This window comes from Pongo abelii, chromosome 11 (genome assembly GCF_028885655.2).
Source record: "Pongo abelii isolate AG06213 chromosome 11, NHGRI_mPonAbe1-v2.0_pri, whole genome shotgun sequence".
In the NCBI taxonomy this organism is placed as follows: domain Eukaryota; kingdom Metazoa; phylum Chordata; class Mammalia; order Primates; family Hominidae; genus Pongo; species Pongo abelii.
Window position 1 is genome coordinate 77,787,640 of NC_071996.2, and position 24,239 is coordinate 77,811,878.

General features: G+C 39.7%; 2 protein-coding genes and 1 long non-coding RNA gene across 3 annotated transcripts; 2 read left to right on the top strand and 1 right to left on the bottom strand.

Annotated features, from left to right (window-relative positions):
• Positions 1-916: 916 nt before the first annotated feature.
• Positions 917-4,495, bottom strand: ATP5MC3 (ATP synthase membrane subunit c locus 3). Its single transcript, NM_001131146.2, is given in 5 exon segments — positions 917-1,175; positions 1,831-2,024; positions 2,870-2,950; positions 4,140-4,251; positions 4,441-4,495. Coding segments are annotated over 4 exon segments (429 nt in total). The 5' UTR covers positions 4,179-4,251; positions 4,441-4,495; the 3' UTR covers positions 917-1,060.
• A 173-nt stretch (positions 4,496-4,668) lies between these two features.
• LOC129058038 (uncharacterized) lies at positions 4,669-9,715 on the top strand. Its single transcript, XR_008522861.1, has 3 exons — positions 4,669-4,769; positions 9,412-9,481; positions 9,594-9,715. It is a non-coding gene; the product is annotated as an uncharacterized LOC129058038 (long non-coding RNA).
• On the top strand, positions 6,835-8,454 carry LOC129058037 (small ribosomal subunit protein uS8-like). Its single transcript, XM_054549529.1, has one exon. The coding sequence runs from the start codon at positions 6,968-6,970 to the stop codon at positions 7,358-7,360; it is 393 nt and encodes a 130-aa protein (XP_054405504.1). The 5' UTR covers positions 6,835-6,967; the 3' UTR covers positions 7,361-8,454.
• Positions 9,716-24,239: the final 14,524 nt, after the last annotated feature.

A 24,239-nucleotide genomic window follows, 5' to 3' on the forward strand; every position in this document is an offset into this window, starting at 1 on the left:
GGTGGTCTTCCCACACTTGAGGAACTTTGGTAACTGACTGCTCTTTCTCAATGGAAATCAAACAGGCAAAGGGCACTAAGAAAAGTAAAATGTCGCTTTCCTAATTATCAACTTTCAAAAAACCCTGAAACTTGGACGATAGATATTATGGTACAATATATTTGCTAGGGGAAAAACTGTCTATAGTAGCACCATCTTCTTCCTTTGAATGGGAAAAGTTTGACCAAGAAGCAACATAAAGTATTAGCAGCAAAATACTGTTGAACCAGCTATCATCCCCAAGACTCCCACTATAAACATGTTAGCAACAGTGATACACACTGCCTTACAGCAACTTTTGGCTGTAAAAATCTAGCCAATTCAGTTTACTTTTTGATATTTGGTTTTTAATAGTCTTGTTCAACTAAGAAACTAGCTGCTAGTTGGACTGAGCCTGTTCTGAAAAGACATGGAAGATTCATTAGAGGCACACAATTGCTTAACGTAAGACTTACTGAAACACAAAAATCACATTACCCCCTAGCTTAAGGCTTCATTTCCTAAAAAGCTGACATGATTTATTTTTAGAACCAGCCACCAAGTCAGTCTTGGAAGGTGATTCTGATTTGAAGTATTCTAACTGATGTTAGACCTTAAAAACACAAGACCATCTTGAGTATTAACTACCTTTAATTAATCATATTTTATAGAAGCTCAAAACACCCAAATATTTATCCTTTATATGAATAAACAAAAGCCCTATGAATTACAATACGCAGAACACTATATAAAAGAATTCCCATAAAAATTACATTGGAATATTTTTCATCAGTGGAGCAACTGCTGTAGCTTCCTCTGAATTGGACAGCATCTGCCTGAATGCACGTTCTTCTTTGTGATAATCTAAACTTAGTGTAAGTACAAATCACAGAAGAAATTAAAGTTTTCATCTTTAATGAAATGACTTTGGAAATAACGTACATTTCCATGACACCAATACTACAGTTTTCGGAGTCACAGTAAGATACACAGAATTACATCCGTAATTAATATGAATGCGAACATGTCAAGCAGTAATTTGTTACATGGCAAACAAAATCAAGAAAGCAACCATCAAACAAAAGAGACCCATAGCTTCAGACAAGGCAAATCCCAGGATAGCATATGAGAACAGCTGCTGCTTCAGCGAAGGGTTTCTAAAAGAGACCATATATGACCGTTACTTTGAAATATTAGTTTCAACATGTTTGGTAAATGTTAAAGAATCAGATTACTAGTGTGGGGATTTTTGTAAACTGAAAAGTCTGCTGGAAGAGTATTTGCCTAGATCTCTCTTACACTATTCTCCTTCAATTCTGATAATATGGTATAAAGGTAGGGAGCTGTCTGTCAATATAAATGGTTAGTTTTCATTCATTTTGATGGGTTCTGACATTCTTATCCCTCTGAAAATATGATCTACACCTTTTAAGATCTGACAGTTTAGGTCTTAAATAAAATAAATTGATCCTTTTAAGGAATGTGCTCTAATAATTTTATTCCCAAAACAGCTTAACAATTAGGAATGCAGACTCTGAAGTCACACTTAGTTAAAATTCATTTTCTGACATTTACTAGCTATGACCTGGGCAAGTAATGTGACCTCTGTGTCTCTAGTCCTTCATAGATGTTATTCTCATAACACCCCAAATGGTGTTATGAGAATTAAGTGAAATAATGCATACAAAGCCCTTTAAATATAATGCAAGACAGAGAGTAAGCACTTAATGCAAAGTAGCTATTATTTCAGTAGCTAAGTTTCCAACTATTGTAAGCATGCTCTTTAACTTATTTAGGGATAGAAATGATTACCTGGCATAACCAATGATAAGGCTGCCAAAGACTGTTCCAATACCAGCACCAGAACCAGCCACTCCTACTGTTGCAGCACCTGCACCAATAAATTTGGCAGCAGTATCAATGTCTCTGCTGATTGCACTGGTCTGAAACTCCCTTTGGATTAGCTGAGACACACCATTCTGGGCCCCATTAAATACCGCAGAGCCCTGGAAAACAGAAAATAAAGGTAAAGGTCGTATCAGTAACCACAGGTAGCTATTTTAATTAAATACCATATTGTCAAAATGATAACTACTTATTTTGTAGCTGAGTGTAAAGAGGCAAATCAAGAGCTTAGAATAATCTCACTCTTGTAGAACAGGGATAATAATACCTACATCTTAAAAGGGTGTTGAAAATTAAGAAACAACATATATAAATATGCTTTTAAATAGAGTAGGGTTTTTTGTTTTTTTTTTTTAAAGAGAGACAAGGTCTCACCTGGTCTGTCACCCAGGCTGGAGTGCAGTACAGTGTGGTGTGATCATAGCTCACTATAGCCTCAAACTCCTGGGCTCAAGCCAGCTCCCCACCTCAGCCTCCTGAGTAGCTAAGACTACAGGTGACCACCAGGCTGGGCTAATTTTTAAATTTTTTGTAGAAACAGGATCTTACTATGTGGCCCAGGCTGATCTTGAACTCCTGGGGTCAAGCAGTCCTCCCTCCTTGGCCTCCCACAGTGCTAGGAACACAGGTGTGAGCCACCGCATCCAGCCCAATAGAGTAGATTTTTCAATAACTGTAGCTATTATAATTTTAAATATAGGCAACTTAAATCAATAGACTTGAATATAAATACTTGGCCAAGTTTGGATAGAGAAATTTCTCTATTTGGCTCATCTAGTTTTTTGGCTATTTCTGGCTCTCTATTTGGCTCATCTAGTTTTTTGGATAAAAGCGTGGGAAAGACTTGCCCTCAAACTCTTATTAATAAAGTTTTTTTCCTTCACTCTAATCAAAACCCTACTCTTACTTGGTAGTGTTACCTAATTTCAATTATTGCTACTATTACCTCTCCAGTCCTACTGGCCTCTGGTCGAGATAACACTGATGCAGAAATTGGTCTGTATGCAACTCTGGATCCAGCTCGGATCTATTAACGAAAAAAAAATAAACATTCCAATATTAAGAAAGAATACAGGTAAGACTTCAGTGACTTTCCTGGTACCATGAATTCTAAAAAAGCAAGCAGTAAAAATGAATCAGAGACTTCTGAATTGACTCTTTGCTGTTTGGTCATTTTTAATACATGAAGCAATTTTAATAAAGTTTCATGCTAATGAAATGGTAAAGCTTGCTACCTTGAATAAAATTTCTAATAACAGTTACAAAGAGAGTAAGAACTGCTTTTGACATTTCCATTATTGTAGTGCCATTAAGTCAAGTCAGAAAAAAGCAATAAATACCACACATTCTTTGACAATTTTAAGTGGACCAGCAAGTAAATTAGAAGCGTCACTATAAACATTTATCATTCAAAATAGCCCAGCAGTTAATATAAGCCCTGACCATTTCAAAGATATTTCTATATGACCATTAATCATAAAAAAAATTTCTAAAAAAGGAACTTAAGCAATTCTACATCAGTTTAAGAATAATCTGTGAAATATCTGACCATTAAGGACATATTCCAGTCCAACTTCTCTGCCCTTGAGTGTCCACTAAACTAAGGTCACAGAAAAACCCTTCAGAACCAAAACCTGATTCTCTAAGACAAATCCTCCAGATTTAGACCTCACTTAAAGCCTGCAAAATTGTTATGAAAATAATACTCCAGAGGCAGGAAGAAAGACTTTGGGCTCGTTCCCCCACCACCTTCCTCCGCCCCCACACGGAAAGGCAAAGTCCCTCCCTCTGCAGCAACGAGTTTGACCTACAGACATGCACTGGAAAGCGCTGCTGAGGTGAACTAGGCCTCAACGGCCCCCTACATCCTCTGCAGTACTCCAACCTTCGCGTCGACCCCAATCCAACAGAGAGACTGAGAGAAGGTGGGGGAAAGGGCCGCTCCGGGTCTAGGGACAAGAGAGTTTGACCTACACCGAGTGAGGCCTGACAGCTAGGCCTCGGCTTCTCTGCCTCGCCCTAGTGGCGAGGAGAGGGCTGAGATGCCCTAAGATTAGGAAGAAAGGAAGAAAACGGCAATGGGTTAATAGGTGAGGAGAGAGCCGTTCCCGAGAGGGCGGTGTGCCCCGCCCCAGGGTTGCCCCATTCAACAACGTGGACGCTCCAGGCCAAGAGGCCCCCTCCTCAATCCCCCCGGCCCTGCCTGGGCTACGCACCAGAGAGGGGGTGCAGGCGAGCTTGGCGCAGGCGAACATCTTACACTCTTCGGGGCTGCGCGGCTGGAAATATTGGGTGACAGGCGACGTGGGCTCCTCTCCCGCTTCCTCTCTGCGGAGGCAAAGAGGCTTAAGGTCAAGTGCCCTCCAGGGGCCTGTTCTTCCCACCCAGGCCCCGCAGGCTCCCGTGCACGCCGTCAGCTTGGGCCCCGTGCCCAGTGAGGCGCCGGCACAATGAATGGGTCCCTATTGGGCGCCACTCCGCCCTGGCCAGGCCGGGCTCCCTGTGCCCTCCACTTACCTTCCCGGGAGGTGGCGGCGGCACGGGCTGCGGCAGAGGTCGAAGGAGTAGGACTGAATGCGCAAGCGCGGTCCGGCTCTTATTCGCGCCGCAGCACCCGGATGAAGAAGGCGGGGTTTCGGGTGCACCAAGGAAGACACTCAAGGTCACTTTGTAACAACTTTATTGGCAACTAGCCGGGAAGGACAACGACAACCACCTGGTGATGGGGCAAGAGAGAGACAAAAAGAAAAACTGTAGACTAGCCCCGGCAGAGAGGACTAAACAGATTAACTTTTGATATGAGTTGGCTGCAGGATAGTGGGCCTTTTTCTTCACGTTGGCACCTCGTAAGATTTGACCTTTTATCAGTTGCTGCTTCTCTGTAGTAGAAGTTGACTTGCTGGTCATTCTCTTCCTCTGTGAAATGGACTGTGGCTGGCGGGAGGAAAGAAGGGTCATTCACTACTTGACAGGAAACTAGGGTCCCCAGCAAAGCGAAGATATTTATTTCAAGGAACCTGGAAAATGGTTCCAGAAGTATGGCTAATCCTTCAGGTGAAAGAGGGCCTGACCTAGAAGTACTGGTGGAGCCATAAGCAAATGAGTAGATCTAAGAGCTTTGTCATCTGGGGCACAAAATTGCCTCTGGGTAAAGTGAGGGTGCTCAACTTTTCTTCTAGCTCTAAGATTGGAAGATTTAAGGGATTGTATTTCATGTAGGGCTTGAGACTAAAAAAAGTCTGAGTATTCTCAAAACATACTCAATTTTAACACCTGTTTTTGTTAAGTTTGAACAAATTATCTTCTTCAGAGGAATGCAGAAATATCTCAGAAAAATGGCTCTGACTGAACTTCTGGTCTTTTTAGATCCTTGAATTATGTAAATTTAATTTAGTAATTCTAACAAATGGCTAATGGAAGTGATATCAACATGTCAACATAAAAGATTAAACATCTAGAATGCCCTGCTAAGAAGATGGCTGGGGACTGAACTCCAGCCCACTCTGCCTGGAGCCCTGGCATGAGACGACATCAATCCAGAGGATCAGCTTTTTACTCGTTAGCGCAAAGGTGCAATATTATCTGGCAGCAACGCTGGGGAGAAACCCTTAGAACTAACACTTGAAAAATGAATAAGACTTTGTCACTAATCCAACTTCAAATACAAATGGTTCAAAATTACAAAAATACTAATCATTTTAGGCTCAATCTTTAGCTGGAAAATAGAGATAATTCACGTGTACTGTTCAACAAGCAATTATTCATATAGTTTCTCAAGTACTCAATTCTAACCTGAAGAACATGGTGTCCTGTGGTGTCTACAGTAGAATAAACTGTAAAGCCTTGTGCTTCAATAATAGATCCTCCAGGGGAAAAAATTATTCTAAGTGGATTTATGTGTAGAGATGGTTTTAAGTGATGTTCCTATCTCTTTAGCACTACATCAGTGGCAGTAACTATTGAGGAGGAAGCAAGAAAGAAGCCAAGATCCACGGTGGCTGCTTCCAAGTTGCATATGGACTAGTTGCTTGTGGCAGGGAGAGACATAGGTTCCGAAATCCAGTCTGTTCTGTGGAGGGGCCTGACCATGGCTGTGACTCCACAGTGCTATTTTAGATAGATTAACTCAGACTTTGCTTGGTTTTGCATCCTAAGATTGCGTTATAGAAAGAGGGGAATGAAGGCCAGGCGCGGTGGTTCACGCCTGTAATCCCAGCACTTCGGAAGGCCGAGGCGGGCGGATCACAAGGCCAGGAGATGGAGACCATCCTGGCTAACACGGTGAAACCCCGTCTTTACTAAAAATACAAAAAATTAGCCAAGCGTTGTGGCAGGTGCCTGTAGTCCCAGCTACTCAGGAGGCTGAGTCAGGAGAATGGCGTGAACCTGGGAGTCGGAGGTTGCCGTGAGCCAAGATCACGCCACTGCACTCCAACCTGGGTGACAGAGCGAGACTCCATCTCAAAAAAAAAAAAAAAAAAAAAAATGAAAGAGGGGAGTGAATTGGAGTAACACCAACTCATGTTGATGTTGATTGAGGGTGGATATTTGCACTGAGCAAGTTTGAAGAAAAAAAGTACCTTCTGAGAGGACTAAAGTGAGGCCATAAAGATGAACAGGGACCTCTCTGAGAAGTATCTAATCCTTTCTGTGTTTTTTCATGGACAGTGGGGACAGTCATAGTAAGTTATGACATCATAATTTGGCAATATCTGATAAGACCGGGTGATGATGATAGCCTGAGTGATGATGGCATGATGAAGATAGAAATCTGATAGTAAAGAGAAGTATGACAGATCACTCCCAAATATAGCCCTCTCCAGAAACCACTTGGACAGAAAAAAGTCCAGAGAAAGAGAACTGAGGTGTCCAATACATGAGTGAGGCCTTCTTGGATCTCTAGCTCTCGTCAAGCCTTCCCAACACCACGAGGAACAAAAATGAACCATCCAAATGAGCTTTACCCAAATTCCTGACCCACGGTGTCAAGAGCAATGAAAGGGTTGTCGTTTGGCTCTTTCCGCCATCTTTTCGTGCCTCCACAATGGTGCACATGAATGTCCTGCCTGATGCTCTCAAGAGCATCAACAATGCCAAAAGAAGAGGCAAATGCCAGGTTCTTATTAGGCTGTGCTCCAAAATCATCATCTGGTTTCTCACTGTAATGGTGAAGTATGGTTACATTGGCAAATTTGAATCATTGATGAACACAGAGCTGGGAAAAATTGTTGTGGACCTCACAGGTAGGCTAAACAAGTGTAGAGTAATCAGCCCCAGATTTGATGTGCAACTCAAACATCTGGAAAAATGGCAGAATAATCTGCTTCTATCCCGCCAGTTTGGTTTCATTGTACTAACAGCCTCAGCTGGTATCGTGGACCATGAAGAAGCAAGAAGAAAACACACAGGAGGTAAAATCCTGGGATTCTTTTTTTAGAGATGTAATATATATTTACAAATAAAATGCCTCATGGACTCTGGTGCTAAAAGAAAAAAAAGAAACTTTGTCATTTGAAGCTATTAAGTTTTAGGGTTGTTTATTATGAAGTGCTAATATCTATTTAGTAATACATAACTAAAACAGGACACATTGTCTGCTACATATTCACTACTTCTTTGAGATCTATGTGGATGTAGCAGCATCTCTTTTTTTTGAGACAAGGTCTTGCTCTGTCATCCAGACTGGAGTGCAGTAGTGCGACTATAGCTCACTGCAGCTTTGACCTCCTGGGCTTAAGCAATCCTCCCACCTCGGCCTTCTGAGTAGCTGAGACTACAGGCATGCACCACCACACCTGCTAATTTTTAAATTTTTTATAGAGCCACAATCTCCCTATGTTGCCCAGGCTGGTCTCCAACTCCTAGGCTTAAACGATCCATCTCAGCCTTCCAAAGAGCTGGGATTACAGGAACGAGCCACCACATCCATCCGGTAGCAGTATCTTAAAATGGGGAATTTCAGTTTAAAATTCCAAGTGTAGCTCATAGCAAACCAGATAGAAAGAAGCCCAGGTCTTGGTTACTAACTCCCTTTCCTTGAAGTATTGAGGTGGAGTAGGATTGTTATCATTAACTTTAGTAAGGTAATTCTAACTGACCACATGGAAAGATATTTAAATTATCTACTTTTGAACATTTTAGGCCAGGCATGCTCACTCAGGCCTGTAATACCAGCACTTTGGGAGGTCAAGGTGGGTGGATCACTTGAGTTTAGGAGTTTGAGACCAGCCTGGCAACATAGCAAAACCCCATCTCTACAAAAAATACAAAAATTAGCTGGGCATGATGGTGTACACCTGTAGTCCCAGCTACTTGGGAGGCTGGGGCAGGAGGATCCCTTGAGCCTGGGAGGTGGAGGTTGCAGTGAGACAAGATTACACCACTGTACTCCAGACTGGGTGATGTAAATGAAACCCTGTCTTAAAAATTTTTTTTTAAATGTTAATATCCTGCAAAAGTTTCACCAGCCTTCTCATGCTGGTGTGATAAAAAAAAATTGTTGAAATGAAAATCAGAAATATAAGTTTAAAATATTCTGGAGTCTGTTATTATATTTAGTTTTTCTTATAAAAGCTTTTGTGTCTTATTATTGGCTTTAATTCGTTATCAATTTCTCTTTGAAAAAAAAACCTCTGAACCTGCACTAGTTTTATCGGACATTCAATTGAGGTTAGCTCAAATAAATACTATGCCCTTTTCTTTGAACATTGTGAGGACACAGGGAAAAGGTAAGAGTTTGCAATATAATTGGGGCATATGAGAAATTGGACTGACGTATATAAAAAATTAGAGAAAAATACAAATTAGTTTACATTCCAGGACAAAGTTGTGTGATGCACTAAGGGAAATCGCATCAGAAAAGAGATTGTCCTGGTCAGAAAGTAGCTTACTGAAGAGAAACTTGAGCTAGGACTTGAAAGATGGCATGATTCGGATAGAAAAAATTTCTAGGTATCTCTTAAATAGATCCTAACACTCCCAGATCTACCAACTGCCTGCACTGCTAATCAATTTCTAGTGTAGAAAATTTTGTCCTTAAATTTCATTTTTGACTATTCTACAAATTATTTAACCACTTTAATGACATCTAGTATACTGGACTAGAATATTTACTAAATGGGCCACAAATAATTTAGTAAGAAACTAAAAGTAAATGTATGTCTCCATGTCCTCTTTAGGTCTAGACTAAACTTTATAAAAGAGTTACATGAAAACAATGTCATAATAAAATAAATGTTATTCTGTCCTTCTTTTCTGGTAAGATATGCTAGTTATTGAGGAAAAAACAATTGTATGTCATAGTGTATAATTAATATAAAAGACTACTTACATGAAAAGAAAATGAACAAGTATATGGAAATGAAATCAAATCCCTCTGCTAATTCTTGCCCATCTCAAATGTAAGTAATTTCCTAATTTTTCAATTTGTGGCAGACACAGCTACTTGCCTATCCAACATCCATTCTCTCCTTTTTTTCTTACTTACAGAGATCTGTCCCCAGTTAAAAAAATGCTGAGCTTCTCAGATTCTCTTATGATTAGGAATGGTCAATGACATGTGAGTTGAAGTTACTCGATGATGCCCCTAAGAATGTGCAGAAAAGGGATAGATTCAAATGGATCATTCTTTCTTTTCCATTACCTTTTTTTTTTTTCTTCCTGGAATACAGATCTAATGTCTAGATGGGAGGCAGCAATATTGCAACTACAAGAACAAAAGTCACATGTTAAGGATGGAGAATCTGGAAAGTAGGAACCTGAATTTTTCACTTTTTTTTTGGAGTATCAGCCCTTAATTGCCTATTTATGGAGTTTGTGTCACATGAAAAAAATAAATCTCTGTTTGGTTAAGTCACTGAGGTCAGTTTCTGTTATATTCAGCTAAACACAACCCTAACTAATAGATAATTTTATAGTCTTACGTCTCTGAAGATCTTTGGCCTTTGGGCTGTGATTACAGCTGAAGTGCCCATTCTCCCCCCAAATTTACATTAACTTACATCTGTCTTTTCTTCCTTATTTGATGGTATGTCTGCTAGGGACCAATTAGGAGACAAAAAACATACCTGTAATTTGAACAGGGAAAATTTAACATAAAAAAAACATTAACCAGTGAAAGATGCCTAAAAGGAGTAGAGTGGACTCTAAGGGGTCTAGTAGTAGTCCTGTAGGCACAGCTACTAACCTTGGCTGAAGAAGAATGTACAACAAGGAAGAAGCTGAGAAATTTAGAGGAGAGTGTGTGGCTGCCACAGGAATGTGCAGTCCACCTGTGCTGAAGAAACTTGCTGGAGGCATGGGCTGTAACTGAACTGTGAGGACTGTAGAGGTGAATACTACCAGGCCCTGCCTGCAAACCAATCCACTGGCTCCACACAAAAGTCTACCAGAAGAAGAATGTCAAGTCCTTTCCTCCTGCTCTGGCCTCCCAGTGTCTCTCCATCACCCTCTATTGGCAGAACCTATAATTTTACCATTGCCAAAGCAGAAATGCTTACAGGGTCCAGCTCCAGAATAACAAAGCAAGGGAAAAAAGGGTGGATTTGTAGCTGAGAAGTCATAAGTTAATAACTAGCACAGATAGTAAGATTCTCAAGGGCAGGGATTATGTCTAAGGCATGCTGTGTCTTTCATAGCACCTAACAGAGTGTTAAACATAGTAGTCACTCAATAAATGTTTGCTCAGTAATAAATAGTATGTATGAAATAATTGGCAATAATTTTATTATTCTGTTTTATTTTTAATTTATGTGGGTACACAGTAGGTGTATATATTTATGGGATACATGAGATATTTTGGAACAGGCATGCAATGTGTAATAATCACATCATGAAGTATTGGCTACCCATCCCCTCAAGCATTTATCCTTTGTGTTACAAACAATCCTATTATACCCATTTACCAATTTTATTTTATTTATTTATTTTTTTTTAGATGTTTTCTCACTCTGTCACCAGGCTGGAGTGCAGTGGCACAATTTCGGCTCACTGCACCCTCTGCCTCCCGGGTGCAAGCGATTCTCCTGCCTCAGCCTCCTGAGTAGGTGGGACTACAGGCGCATGCCACCATGCCTGGCTAATTTTTTGTATTTTTAGTACAGATGGGGTTTCACTGTGTTAACCAGGATGGTCTTGATCTCCTGACCTCAGGTGATCAGCCTGCTTCATCCTCCCAAAGTGCTGGGATTACAGGCGTGAGCCACCGCGCCCGGCCCGTTTACCTATTTAAAAATGTACAATTAAATTATTATTGACTCCAGTCACCACGTTGTACTATTAAATACTAGGTCTTATTCATTCTTTTTAGTTTTTATTTTTTGTACCCATTAAACATCCCCCCTTCTCTCCTACCCCCACCCGACACTACCCTTCCTGTCCTCTGGTAACCATCCTTCCATTCTCTATCTCCATGAGTTCAATTGTTTTGATTTTTTTATTCCACAGGTAAGTGAGAACAAGTGATGTTTATCCTTTTGTTCCTGGCTTATTTCATTTGACATGATGTCCTCCAGTTCCATCCATGTTGTTGCAAATATCAGAATCTCATTTTTTGTTATGGCTGAATAGTACTTCATTGTATATAAGTACCACATTTTCTTCATCCATTCATCTGTTGATGGTCACTTAGAGGCCACTTCCAAATTTTTGCTGTTGTGTGAACAGTGCTGCAGTAAACATGGGAGTGTATATATATCTTTGACATACTGAGTTCCTTTCTTGTGGGTATATATATCTAGCAGTTTTCTGGATCATATGGTGGCTCTAGTTTTAGTTTTTTGAGGAATCTTTAAACAGTTCTCCATAATGGTTGTACTAATTTACATTCCCACCAACAGTGTACAATGGTTCCCTTTTCTTCACATCCTTGCCAGCATTTTTTATTGCTCTTTTTTGGATAAAAGCCATTTTAACTGGGGTGAGATGATAGCTCATTGCAGTTTTGATTTGCATGTCTCTGATGACCAGTGATGTTTAGCACTTTTTTATATACCTGTTTGTCATTTGTATATCTTCTTTTGAGAAATGTCTATTCAAATCTTTGGCCCATTTTAAAATCAGATTATTATATATTTTTTTCCTATAAAGTTGTCTGACTTCCTTATATATTCTGGTTATTAATCTCTTGTCAGATGGGTAGTTTGCAAATATTTTCTCCCATTCTGTGGGTTATCTCTTCACTTTGATTGTTTCCTTTGCTGTGCAGAAGCTTTTTAACTTGATGTGATTCTGTTTGTCCACTTTTGCTTTGGTTGCCTGTGCTTGTGGGGTATTACTCAGGAAATTTTTGCCTAGACTAATGCCCTGGAGAGTTTTCCCAATATTTTCTTGTAGTAGTTTCATAGTTTGACATCTTAGATTTAAGTCTTTAATCCATTTTGATTTGCTTTTTATGTAAGGCAAGAGATAGGGCTCAATTTCAGTCTTCTTCATATGGATATCCAGTTTTCCGAGCACCACAATTATTCTTCTCTTTTAGCTAAGATGTGTGTCTCTTGAGAAAAATTAGGATGACCTCTAGTATTTCTTCTGAATACTGCAAAAATTTAAAGCAGTGTGTAGAGGGAAATTTATAGCACTAAATGCCCACAAGAGAAAGCAGGAAAGATCTAAAATTGACACCCTAACATCACATTAAAATAACTAGAGAAGCAAGAGCAAACACATTCAAAAGCTAGCAGAAGGCAAGAAATAACTAAGATCAGAGCCGAACTGAAAGAGACAGAGACACGAAAAAACCCTTCAAAAAAATCAGTGAATCCAGGAGCTGGTTTTTCGAAAAGATCAACAAAATTGATAGACCACTAGCAAGACTAATAAAGAAGAAAAGAGAAGAATCAAATAGACACAATAAAAAATGATAAAGGGGATATCGCCACTGATCCCACAGAAATACAAACTACCAGAGAATACTATAAACACCTCTACGCAAATAAACTAGAAAATCTAGAAGAAATGGATAAATTCCTAGACACATACACCCTCCCCAGACTAAACCAGGAAGAAGTTGAATCCCTGAATAGACCAATAACAGGCTCTGAAATTGAGGCAATATTTAATAGCCTACCAACCAAAAAAAGTCCAAGGCCAGACGGATTCACAGCCAAATTCTACCAGAGGTACAAAGAGGAGCTGGTACCATTCCTTCTGAAACTATTCCAATCAATAGAAAAAGAGGGAATCCTCCCTAACTCATTTTATGAGGCCAGCATCATCCTGATACCAAAGCCTGGCAGAGACACAACAAAAAAAGAGAATTTTAGACCAATATCCCTGATGAACATTGATGCAAAAGCCCTCAATAAAATACTGGCAAACCGAATCCAGCAGCACATCAAAAAGCTTATCCACCCCAATCAAGTTGGCTTCATCCCTGGGATGCAAGGCTGGTTCAACATACGCAAATCAATAAACATAATCCATCATATAAACAGAACCAAAGACAAAAAACACATGATTATCTCAATAGATGCAGAAAAGGCCTTTGACAAAATTCAACAGCCCTTCATGCTAAAAACTCTCAATAAACTAGGTATTGATTGGACGTATCTCAAAATAATAAGAGCTATTTATGACAAACCCACAGCCAATATCATACTGAATGAGCAAAAACTAGAAGCATTCCCTTTGAAAACTGGCACAAGAGAGGGATGCCCTCTCTCACCACTCCTATTCAACATAGTGTTGGAAGTTCTGGCCAGGGCAATCAGGCAGGAGAAAGAAATAAAGAGTATTTAATTAGGAAAAGAGGAAGTCAAATTGTTCCTGTTTGCAGATGACATGATTGTGTATTTAGAAAAGCCCATCATCTCAGGCCAAAATCTCCTTAAGCTGATAAGCAACTTCAGCAAAGTCTCAGGATACAAAATCAGTGTGCAAAAATCATAAGTCTTCCTACACACCAATAACAGACAAACAGAGAGCCAAATCATGAGTGAACTCCCATTCACAATTGCTTCAAAGAGAATAAAATGCCTAGGAATCCAACTTACAAGGGATGTGAAGGACCTCTTCAAGAAGAACTACAAACCACTGCTCAACAAAATAAAAGAGGACACAAACAAATGGAAGAACATTCCATGCTCATGGATAGGAAGAATCAATATCGTGAAAATGGCCATACTGCCCAAGGTAATTTATAGATTCAATGCCATCCCTATCAAGGTACCAATGACTTTCTTCACAGAATTGGAAAAAACTACTTAAAATTTCATATGGAACCAAAAAAGAGCCCCCATTGCCAAGACAATCCTAAGCAAAAAGAACAAAGCTGGAGGCATCACGCTACCTGATGTCAAACTATACTACAAGGCTACAGTAACCAAAACAGCATGGCACTGTTACCGCAACAGAGATGTAGACCAATGGAACAGAACAGAGCCCTCAGAAATAATACCATACATCTACAATCATCTGATCTTTGAGAAACCTGACAAAACAAGAAATGGGGAAAGGATTCCCTATTTAACAAATGGTGCTGGGAAAACTGGCTAGCCATATGTAGAAAGCTGAAACTGGATCCCTTCCTTATGCCTTATAAAAAAATTAATTCAAGATAGATTAAAGACTTAAATGTTAGACCTAAAACCATAAAACCCCTAGAAGAAAACTTAGGCATACCATTCAGGACATAGGGATGGGCAAGGACTTCATGTCTAAAACACCAAAAGCAATGGCAACAAAAGCCAAAATTGACAAATGGGATCTAATTAAACTGAAAAGCTTCTGCACAGCAAAAGAAACCACCATCAGAGTGAACAGGCAACCTACAGAATGGGAGAAAATTTTTACAATCTACCCATCTGACAAAGGGCTAATATCCAGAATCTAAAAATAATTTAAACAAATTTACAAGAAAAAAATCAAACCACCCCATCAAAAAGTGGGCAAAGGATGTGAACAGACACTTCTCAAAAGAAGACATTTATGCAGCCAACAGACACATGAAAAAATGCTCATCATCACTGGCCATCAGAGAAATGCAAATCAAAACCACAATGAGATACCATCTCACACCAGTTAGAATGGTGGTCATTAAAAAGTCAGGAAACAACAGGTGCTAGAGAGGATGTGGAGACATAGGAACACTTTTACACTGTTGGTGGGACTTTAAACTAGTTCAACCATTGTGGAAGACAGTGTGGCGATTCCTCAAGGATCTAGAACTAGAAATTCCATTTGACCCAGCCATCCCATTACTGGGTATATACCCAAAGGATTATAAATCATGCTGCTATAAAGACACATGCACACATATGTTTATTGCGGCACTATTCACAATAACAAAGACTTGGAACCAACCCAAATGTCCATCAATGATAGACTAGATTAAGAAAATATGGCACATATAAACCATGGAATACTATGCAGCCATAAAAAATGATGAGTTCATGTCCTTTGTAGGGACATGGATGAAGCTGGAAACCACCATTCTGAGCAAACTATCACAAGGACAGAAAACCAAACACTGCATGTTCTCACTCATAGGTGGGAACTGAACAATGAGAACACTTGGACACAGGGTGGGGAACATCACACACCGGGGCCTGTCATGGGCTGAGGGGAGGGAAGAAGGATAGTATTAGGAGATATATCTAATGTAAATAATGAGTTAATGGGTGCAGCACACCAACATGGCACATGTATACATATGTAACAAACCTGCACATTGAACACATGTACCCTAGAACTTAAAGTATAATTAAAAAAAAATCATTGCTTCATGATCCTAAATATAAAATAAATTATGTTAAAAAAAGGAATAGAAGCTGGACTTCTTTGAGTGTACTTTGCTTTGTGGATTTGAATTTGGAACCATGCAAACCATATGAGAAGTAAAATTTTTAAAAATTTCTAAAAATTAAAAATTAACGGAACAAATGAATTTAACTCTGCATAGCCGGTAGCATGATTACACAGAGTAAATACAAAGAGTTTCTCTTAAGGGATAAAAAGACAAGTCCTTTCTCATTCTGCTACACACATACTGGCCTCCTTGCTGTTCCTGAATCATGTGAACTACACTCCACCTCACAATGCTGTATGTTTTGTTCCTTCAGCTTGTAATACGTTTCCCCTGGATATTCACCTGGCTCTCACTTTCACTTCATTCAGGTCTTTGCTCAAATGTCACCTCTTAAGAGAGGGCTTCCCAAATCCTTTACCTATCTTTATATTTCTTCAGAGCTCTTCTTGCCAGCTGGTGTCATGTATTTATCATTAGTTTGTTTGGCTCTTGTATTAGACGATAAATCTATGAGGACAGGGACTTTGTTTTTTTCTTTTTCTTCTTTTTTTTGAGATGGAGTCTTGCTCTGTCACCCAGGCTGGAGTGCTGTGGCACGATCTTGGCTCACTGCAACCTCAGCCTCCTGGATTGAAGCGATTCTCGTGTCTCAGCCTCCTGAGTAGCTGAGATTACAGATGTGTGTCACCCCGTCCAGCTACTTTTTGTATTTTATTTTATTTTTTTAGTAGAGACGGGGTTTCACCATGTTGGCCAGGCTGTCTCAGGTGATCCGCTCACCTCGGCCTCCCAAAGTGCTGGGATTACAGGCGTGAGCCACTGCATCCAGCCAACTTTGTTTTTTTCATTGCTGTATTCACACAGTCTAGAACATGCTTAGCCCATTAAGAGGCACTCAATGAATTTTTGAGAAATGGGGTTGGAGAAGGAAAGGATAAACTGTTAACTTTTTCTTTATACATCTCTGTATTATTTGATATGTTACAATAAACATGAATTACTTTAAAAATTAAAAAAATGTGTTAGGAATGTTTTAATAATTCACAACAATTGATAAAATATATTATTCCCTCTGTGTGTTTGCATTAATTAAACCAAAGGGAAGCATGGCTAAATGTTGAATTTCAGTTCTTGGTGATAGGCTTGGGTGTACTTTTAGTTTATAGCCCTACCCAATACTCTTCAAATTATATTCTAACTCTAATCTATCTATGGCTAGGCTATCCTTGTTTAAAGCATTGTGTGTGTGTGTAGTGTGTGAGTGTGTGTGTACCTTTCTATCTATATATTGGCTATAGTTTCTTATACGTGATAGGAAGATGTTATGTGAATTTTGGCTATTTTTTAATAAAATCAATTGCAAGTATAAGTCCTCATTCTCCTTCAAGAAGTCAAATTCATCTATATTTAATGGACCCAGATATTCAAATTTTGGTTAAGAGATAGGAAATTTCACAACAATAACAAAATGTTTCAAAGCACTTTTATGTATCAAAATTTTCTGCTACTGTAGTCCCAGTGAGGTCTGTAAGGGTTGTATTCCTGGTCAATTCCTTATATCAATTACAGAATTCTAGGGTTTGCATGTGGTACAAGTGCATCATGCTGAGTATGCTTCGTTTTCTCTCCATTTTTGGATTATCATGGTCCTATGGAGGAATAACATGGTTACACAGAACTAGTCATACTTTTCTCAGCCACATTTTCCCATTACTGATTTCAATCATTTATTCTGTTAGATGATTAGTTTCAGACTTTTCCTTACCCATCAGAAATCTAACAATTTCTGATCTCCGGACTTTGAAAATTAGGTTAGTTTCCTATGCCAGGTCCCCAAGCGAGGGAACTTGGCTTAAAGTAGGGATCGCCATATAATAATTTTAAGTGGAGTATGATGTTCAGAGGCAAAACATCAAGGAGACACATTCTACAAAATGGGGTCTGTAAGTGGAAGCATCAGGATTTGTTTATGGATTGAATTAGAGTGCTTGTTAAAATTGCTTTCATTGATTTGAACTAGAGGATAGCTAAGCAAAAGATGCACGTTTTAAATTAAAAACTTGTATTTGAACTTGAAGTAGAAAACATGGTCCGACAAACACTCATGGTCAATAACTACAGAAAAACAAAGCAGAGAACACAGTAGTTAAAAGCTTTAATTTTTAATTTAGAGAGTCCTATCCCCCATGTTGCCCAGTCTGGTCTGGAACTTCTAAGCTCAAGTGATCTGCCCACCTCGGCCTCCCAAAGTGCAGGGATTACAGGCATGAGCCACTGCGCCTGGCCTCCATCTGCTCTTCTTGACCATTTAAGGGAATCCTCTGAACTTGTTCTACCATCAGTGGAGATAAACAGATCCCCTATGAGAGTATAGCCTTAAAGAACCAGTAAAACTTTTTTAAGGCTTCTGTTCTATTTTCGCTTAGAAAAAACTTCAAATCTTTAAAAAAATTATGCAATGTTTATATTACATTCTGTTGTGTATCTGACTGAGATAATTTAAAATACTTTAAATTACCAATTAAATTACTGAATTCTCCACCCTATTATTCTCCAGTAAAACTGATGTGCTAGGAGATAGGTCCTGCTTTCGTATGGTTTTGCTCACATCCTATCCCACCATCGCATACCTCAAGAGTGCAAGAATCTCAGATTTAGGTGGAGGGATTTGTTGTCAGACTTTCCTCTTTCTATCTGCTCATCCTATGGTCTCTGGCTAATAGAGGGTACATAATCTACAACAATACAGACAGCAGGTAAATAGTCCATCTTTCTGGAAACTTTACTAGACTATAGCAAACTGTGTACAAATTCTTTTCTTAAGATCCTAGCAATTTTAACTTCTCAAGAGTTAACCTTAGTCAAATTTTTCCCCACCCTATTTCCTCACTATTTTTTTTAACCTCATGGCTTAGAACAGCCAATTCATGCTTTTTTGTACCACACTCTTATTTTTGGTCAGTATCAGCTAACATCGATCACACAGCATGCTGAGAGCTCTGGGGAGTGAACTGGGAAAAGAAACGAGGTATATAAGGAGTTCAGGGTAAATTCAGGGACTAAAGTGACAACTGCTTCCCCCATAGAAAGACTGTGACTTCTTTAGATAAATACTTTGGAGCGCACTTTTGGTAGGCAGAATGGTTCCCCACTACCACAAAAAATGTCCATGTCCTAATCCCCAGAACCTTGGAATGTGTTACCTCACATGGCCAAAGAGACTTTGCAGATGTGATTAAATTAAGGATTTTGAGGCAAGGTGATTTGCCTGGATTATCTGGATGGGCATGATGTAATCACAAGGGCCCTTATAAAGTTAAAGAGGGAGGCTGGAGGTCCAGAATCAGAGAAGGAGCTGTGATGATGGCAGAATTAGAGTGGTGCCTCATGAGGAAGACTCCACTAGCTGTCACTGGCTTTGAAGATAGGGAAGGAGGCCACCCGCCAAGGAATGTGGGCAGCCTCCAGAATCTGGAAAGGAAGGGCAGTGAGTTCTGTGGAGCCTCTAGAAGGAATGCAGTGCTGGCAACACCTTGATTTTAGCCTGCTGGGACCCATTTTAGACTTCTGACCTCCAGAACTGTAAGGTAATAAATTTGTGTTGTTTTAAGCCAACAAGTCTGTAGTAATTTGTTACAGCAGTAGAAGGAAACTAATACAGTAGTCAAACTTTTGTCTGATTCTAGGCATGGGTCATTAATCCGGGAGGACAAACGAAGAAGAGTGGATGGAGCCTTGATTTTGGAATTCAGTCAGCTGAGGTGGACTTTGTTATATGGGATAGGTCATTTTAGTGCAAGGTCAGGGATATGAGCAGCATGGCTATGCCCTGACAAAATGGTGATAGGATCTATAAAAGCATAGTAGGTATACTAGCCAGTGGGTTAGGTCATAGGACCAAGCTTATTCTGGGCACCCAAAATTTGGGAAAATAGGAAAAAAAAAAAAAAAACACATACCCAAGAAATGGACAGAATGTACAAGAAGAGAAGGTTAATACCGCTAGACAAGTAGAAACAGGAAGCTGATACGTAATAGTGCTGCTGAAATGCTCTTGAGCATAAAGCTACACAACACTTTATGAACTACATTGTCTGTTAAAAGAAGAGCTGGTGGGTGTGGTGGTGCGTGCCTGTAGTCCCAGCTACTTGGGAGGCTGAGACAGGAGAATCACTTGAACCTGGGAGGTAGAGGTTGCAATGAGCCAAGAACATACCACTACACTCCAGCCTGGCGATAGAGCGAGACTCCGTCTCAAAAAAGAAAAAGAAGAGCTGGAAATACATTTCCAGGTTGTGCTCCGTGGTTTCAAGTTGCTGTTACGTTAGAAAACCCTGCAGGAACAGGGCAGCTAGAGAAGAGTCATCAATGACAGAGTTTTGGCCAGAAAGGTAATAGAAAGAAGGCCAAGAAATGTGAGACAGTGTCAGTTCAATGATGGGTCAGTTTCACTGATAGCTTACTGGAGGGTAAAAGTCATGGGTTTCTGGATTCACACTTTTTTGTCATTGTTGTTGTTCATGTTTTTTGAGATGGAGTCTTGCTCTGTCACCCAGGCTGGAGTGCAATGGCGTGATCTCAGCTCACTGCAACCTCCACCTCCTGGGTTCAAGCGATTCTCCCGTCTCAGCCTCCCAAGTAGCTGGGATTATAGGCACCTGCCATCATGCCTGGCTAATTTTTATATTTTGAGTAGAGATGGGGTTTCACCATGTTGTCCAGGCTGGTCTTAAACTCCTGACCTCAGGTGATCTGCCCACCTTGGCTTCCCAAAGTGCTGGGATTACAAGCGAGAGCCACCGCGCCCGGCCAGGATTCACACTTTTGATCATATAGGGGTCCTGTCCAGTGTTACTGGGGAACAAGTCTAGACACATTCCTTTATTTTCTTCCCCCACTGAAACCATTCTATTTACACTAATATCTTACTGGTGTTAGTCTACTCTTATTTAATCTACTTGTCTTCACCTCCTCTCTTTAGATTCTTGTGTCTCATTCATTCATTGAACAAGCATTTTATTTATTTATTACATACAATTGTTAGACTGCTTTCTTAAGATATTTATTTGGGCCAGGCGTGGTGGCTCACGCCTGTAATCCCAGCACTTTGGGAGGCCGAGGCGGGCGGATCACAAGGTCAGGAGATGGAGACCATCCTGGCTAACAGGGTGAAACCCCGTCTCTACCAAAAAATACAAAAAAATTAGCCGGGCATAGTGGCTGACGCCTGTAATCCCAGCTACTGAGGAGGCTGAGGCAGGAGAATGGTGTGAACCCAGGAGGTGGAGCTTGCAGTGAGCCGAGATTGCGCCACTGCCCTCCAGCCTGGGTGACACAGCAAGACTCCATCTCAAAAAAAAAAAAAAAAGTATTTGTTTGATGAAAAACCTAGAATAAAATGTATACTAATTAATGTAAGCTTAAAAGCCTTCTTTTTTTTCCTGTCCTTCCCCCACTTTGCCCATTATTGAAACCCTCTGATTTGGCCAAAATGGCCCAGTTCCCATCCTCCAGACACCCATTGCATAATAACTTCTTTGTAACTCTGACTGCTTTGCTGTAGTAAAGTTCAGAGACCTCTGAGTCTTCAGTTATCTCTTTCATATATTAGCAAAATATAACCTACCCAAACACAGCTGAAGATTAAAAATATAATAAATTGTGGGGAATGGTAGGGGAAGGTTGAGAATTAAGACCAAGTCTTCTTTACTGTCCCTATTTGCTATTGCTGCTGCCAAATTATCTGGACAAATAGCATTACCCTTGAGATCTGCTAATTCCTTCTCACGCTCAACTCTTCTGCCTCAGAGTTTTTATTTAATTTGGATCTCTATCCTGCCGAAATATTGACTCTTCGCCTACTTGTCCTGTGCTTTCACATCTGACCAACTTTCTCTTAAAACCAAGAGCAAAACAATCCTTTTATAATTATATAAGAAATGCAGGAATATGAGCGTGTAAGTAATCTAAACAATATGAATTATGTAGAGCAAAAACCATAGCTCTTGCACAGCCTACTCCCCAGTGTTGTTTTCCTTCCCAGAAGTAATCATTATTAACAGTTTAATGTGTATCTTTCCAGATATTTTACTATGCTTTTATGTGGAAATATATGAATATGGCTTTAATTTTCTTAAATAAAAACTTATACCTTCTTTTCAATAAATGATGCTAGGAAAACTGAATATCTACATGCAAAATTATGAAGTTGGACCCTTACCTTATACCACATGCAAAAATAACTCAAAATGCATCAAAGATCTAAATGTAAGATCTAAAACTACAAAACTCTCAAAAGAACACATAGGAGAAAATTTTCATCACATTAAATTTGGTGATAATTTCTTGGATATAACACCAAAATCACAGACAACAACAACAAATAGATAGATTGGACTTTAGCAGTATTAAAATTTCTATACATCAAAGGTTACTCTTAAGAGAGTGAAAAGACAACACACAGAATGGTGAAAAATATTTATATATCTGATAAAGTTAAAACACCCAGAATATGTAAAGCATTCTGACAACTCAACAACAAGAACCAAAACAACCCAATTTAAAAATGGACAGGCCAGGCGCGGTGGCTCGTGCCTGTAATCCCAGCAATTTGGGAGGCTGAGGTGGGTGGCTTGCTTGAGGTCAGGAGTTTGAGACCAGCCTGACCAATATGGTGAACCCTATCTCTACTACAAATACAAAAATTAGCTGGGCATGGTAGCATGTGTTATGTGCATTCGTGTGAAGAGACCACCAGACAGGCTTTGTGTGAGCAATAAAGCTTTTTATTCACCTGGGTGCAGACAGACTGAGTCCAAAAAAGGAGTCAGCAAAAGGAGCTGGGGGAGGGGGCAGGCAGTTTTATAGGATTTGGGTAGTAGTGGAAAATTACAGTTAAAGGGGGTTTTCTCTTGCGGGCAGGGGTGGGGGACACAAGGTGCTCAGTGGGGAGCTCATTGTCCAGGAGAAGAAATGTCACAAGATCAATTGATCAGTTAGGGTGGGGCAGGAACAAATCACAATGGTGGAATGTCATCAGTTAAGGCGGGAATTGGCTATTTCACTTCTTTTGTGGTTCTTCAGTTGCTTCAGGCCATCTGGATGTACATGTGCAGGTCACAGGGGTTATGATGGCTTAGCTTGGGCTCAGAGGCCTGATGGCTTAGTTTGGGCTCAGAGGGCTGACGGCTTAGCTTGGGCTCAGAGGCCTGACAGTGTGCACCTGTAGTCCCAGCTACTTGAGAGGCTAAGGTAGGAGAATTGCTTGAACCCAGGAGGTGGAGGTTGCAGTGAGCTGAGATAGCACCACTGCACTCCAGCCTGGGTGACAGAGTGACACTCCATCTCAAATAAATAAATAAAGAAATAAATAAGTAAAAATGGACAAAGGTCTTGAATAGATGCCTCTCCAAACAAGATACACAAATGGGCATTAAGCACATGAAAAGACCCACATTACTAGTCATTAGGAAAATGCAAATAAAAGTCACAATGAAATACCACTTCACACACATTAGGATGGCTGGTATTAAAAAAAAAGAAAAATAACAAGGGTTGGTGAGGACGTGGAGAAACTGGTACCCTTGTGTGTTGCTGTTGGGAATATAAAATGGCAGTCATTGTTGAAAACAGTATAGCACTCCCTCAGAAAGTTAAACGCAGAATTACCATGTGATTCAGCAATTGAACTTCTAGGCATATACTCAAAAGAATTGAAAGCAGTGACCCAAACAGATACTTGTACATCAATGTTCATGTAACATTATTCACAGTAACCAAAAGGTCGAAAGAGCCCTCATGTCCATCAACAAATAAATGAATAAACAAAATATGGTATGTACATGCAATAGAATATTATTCAGCCTTAAAAAGGAGTAAAATTCTGATGTATGTTACAACATGGATGAACTTTGGAAACATGCTAAGTGAAATAAGCCAGATTCAAAAGGATAAATAGTATATGATTCTACTTATGTGGCATGCTTAGGTTTAGCAAATTCATAAGGACAGAAAGTAAAACAGAGGTTCCCAGGGCCTGGGGCCAGGGGAAATTGGGAGTTATTGCTTAATGGGCACAGAGCTTCTGCTTGGGAAGATGAAAAGTTCAGCTTTCATGAAATGGATAGTGGTGATGTTTGCACAACATGTGAATGCATTTAATGCAACTGAACTGTACACTTAAAAATGGTTAAAATGGTAACTTTTATGTTATGTATATTTTACCATAATAAAAATTATTTTAAAACTAATATGTATACGTATTTTAACTTCAGTAAACACAGCACAGAGCTACCTCAATCGACCTTGACTTTTCAACTCATATGTATTAGTATTTCAATTTCAGTAAACAAAGTTACCTCAATCTTTTAAAAATAATGTTTACAATTTTATGATGGAAATTTAAAACATATTAAGAAAGGAAATAGTATAATAAATTCCCACCGGTCTTCTAGGGTTAGCACTTATCAACACGTGGTCAATCTTGTGTCTTCTATTTTTCTCACCCATGTCATTTCCTCACTACCTCATGTTTTTTTGAAACCCATTCCAGACATCATAATATTTAAATTAT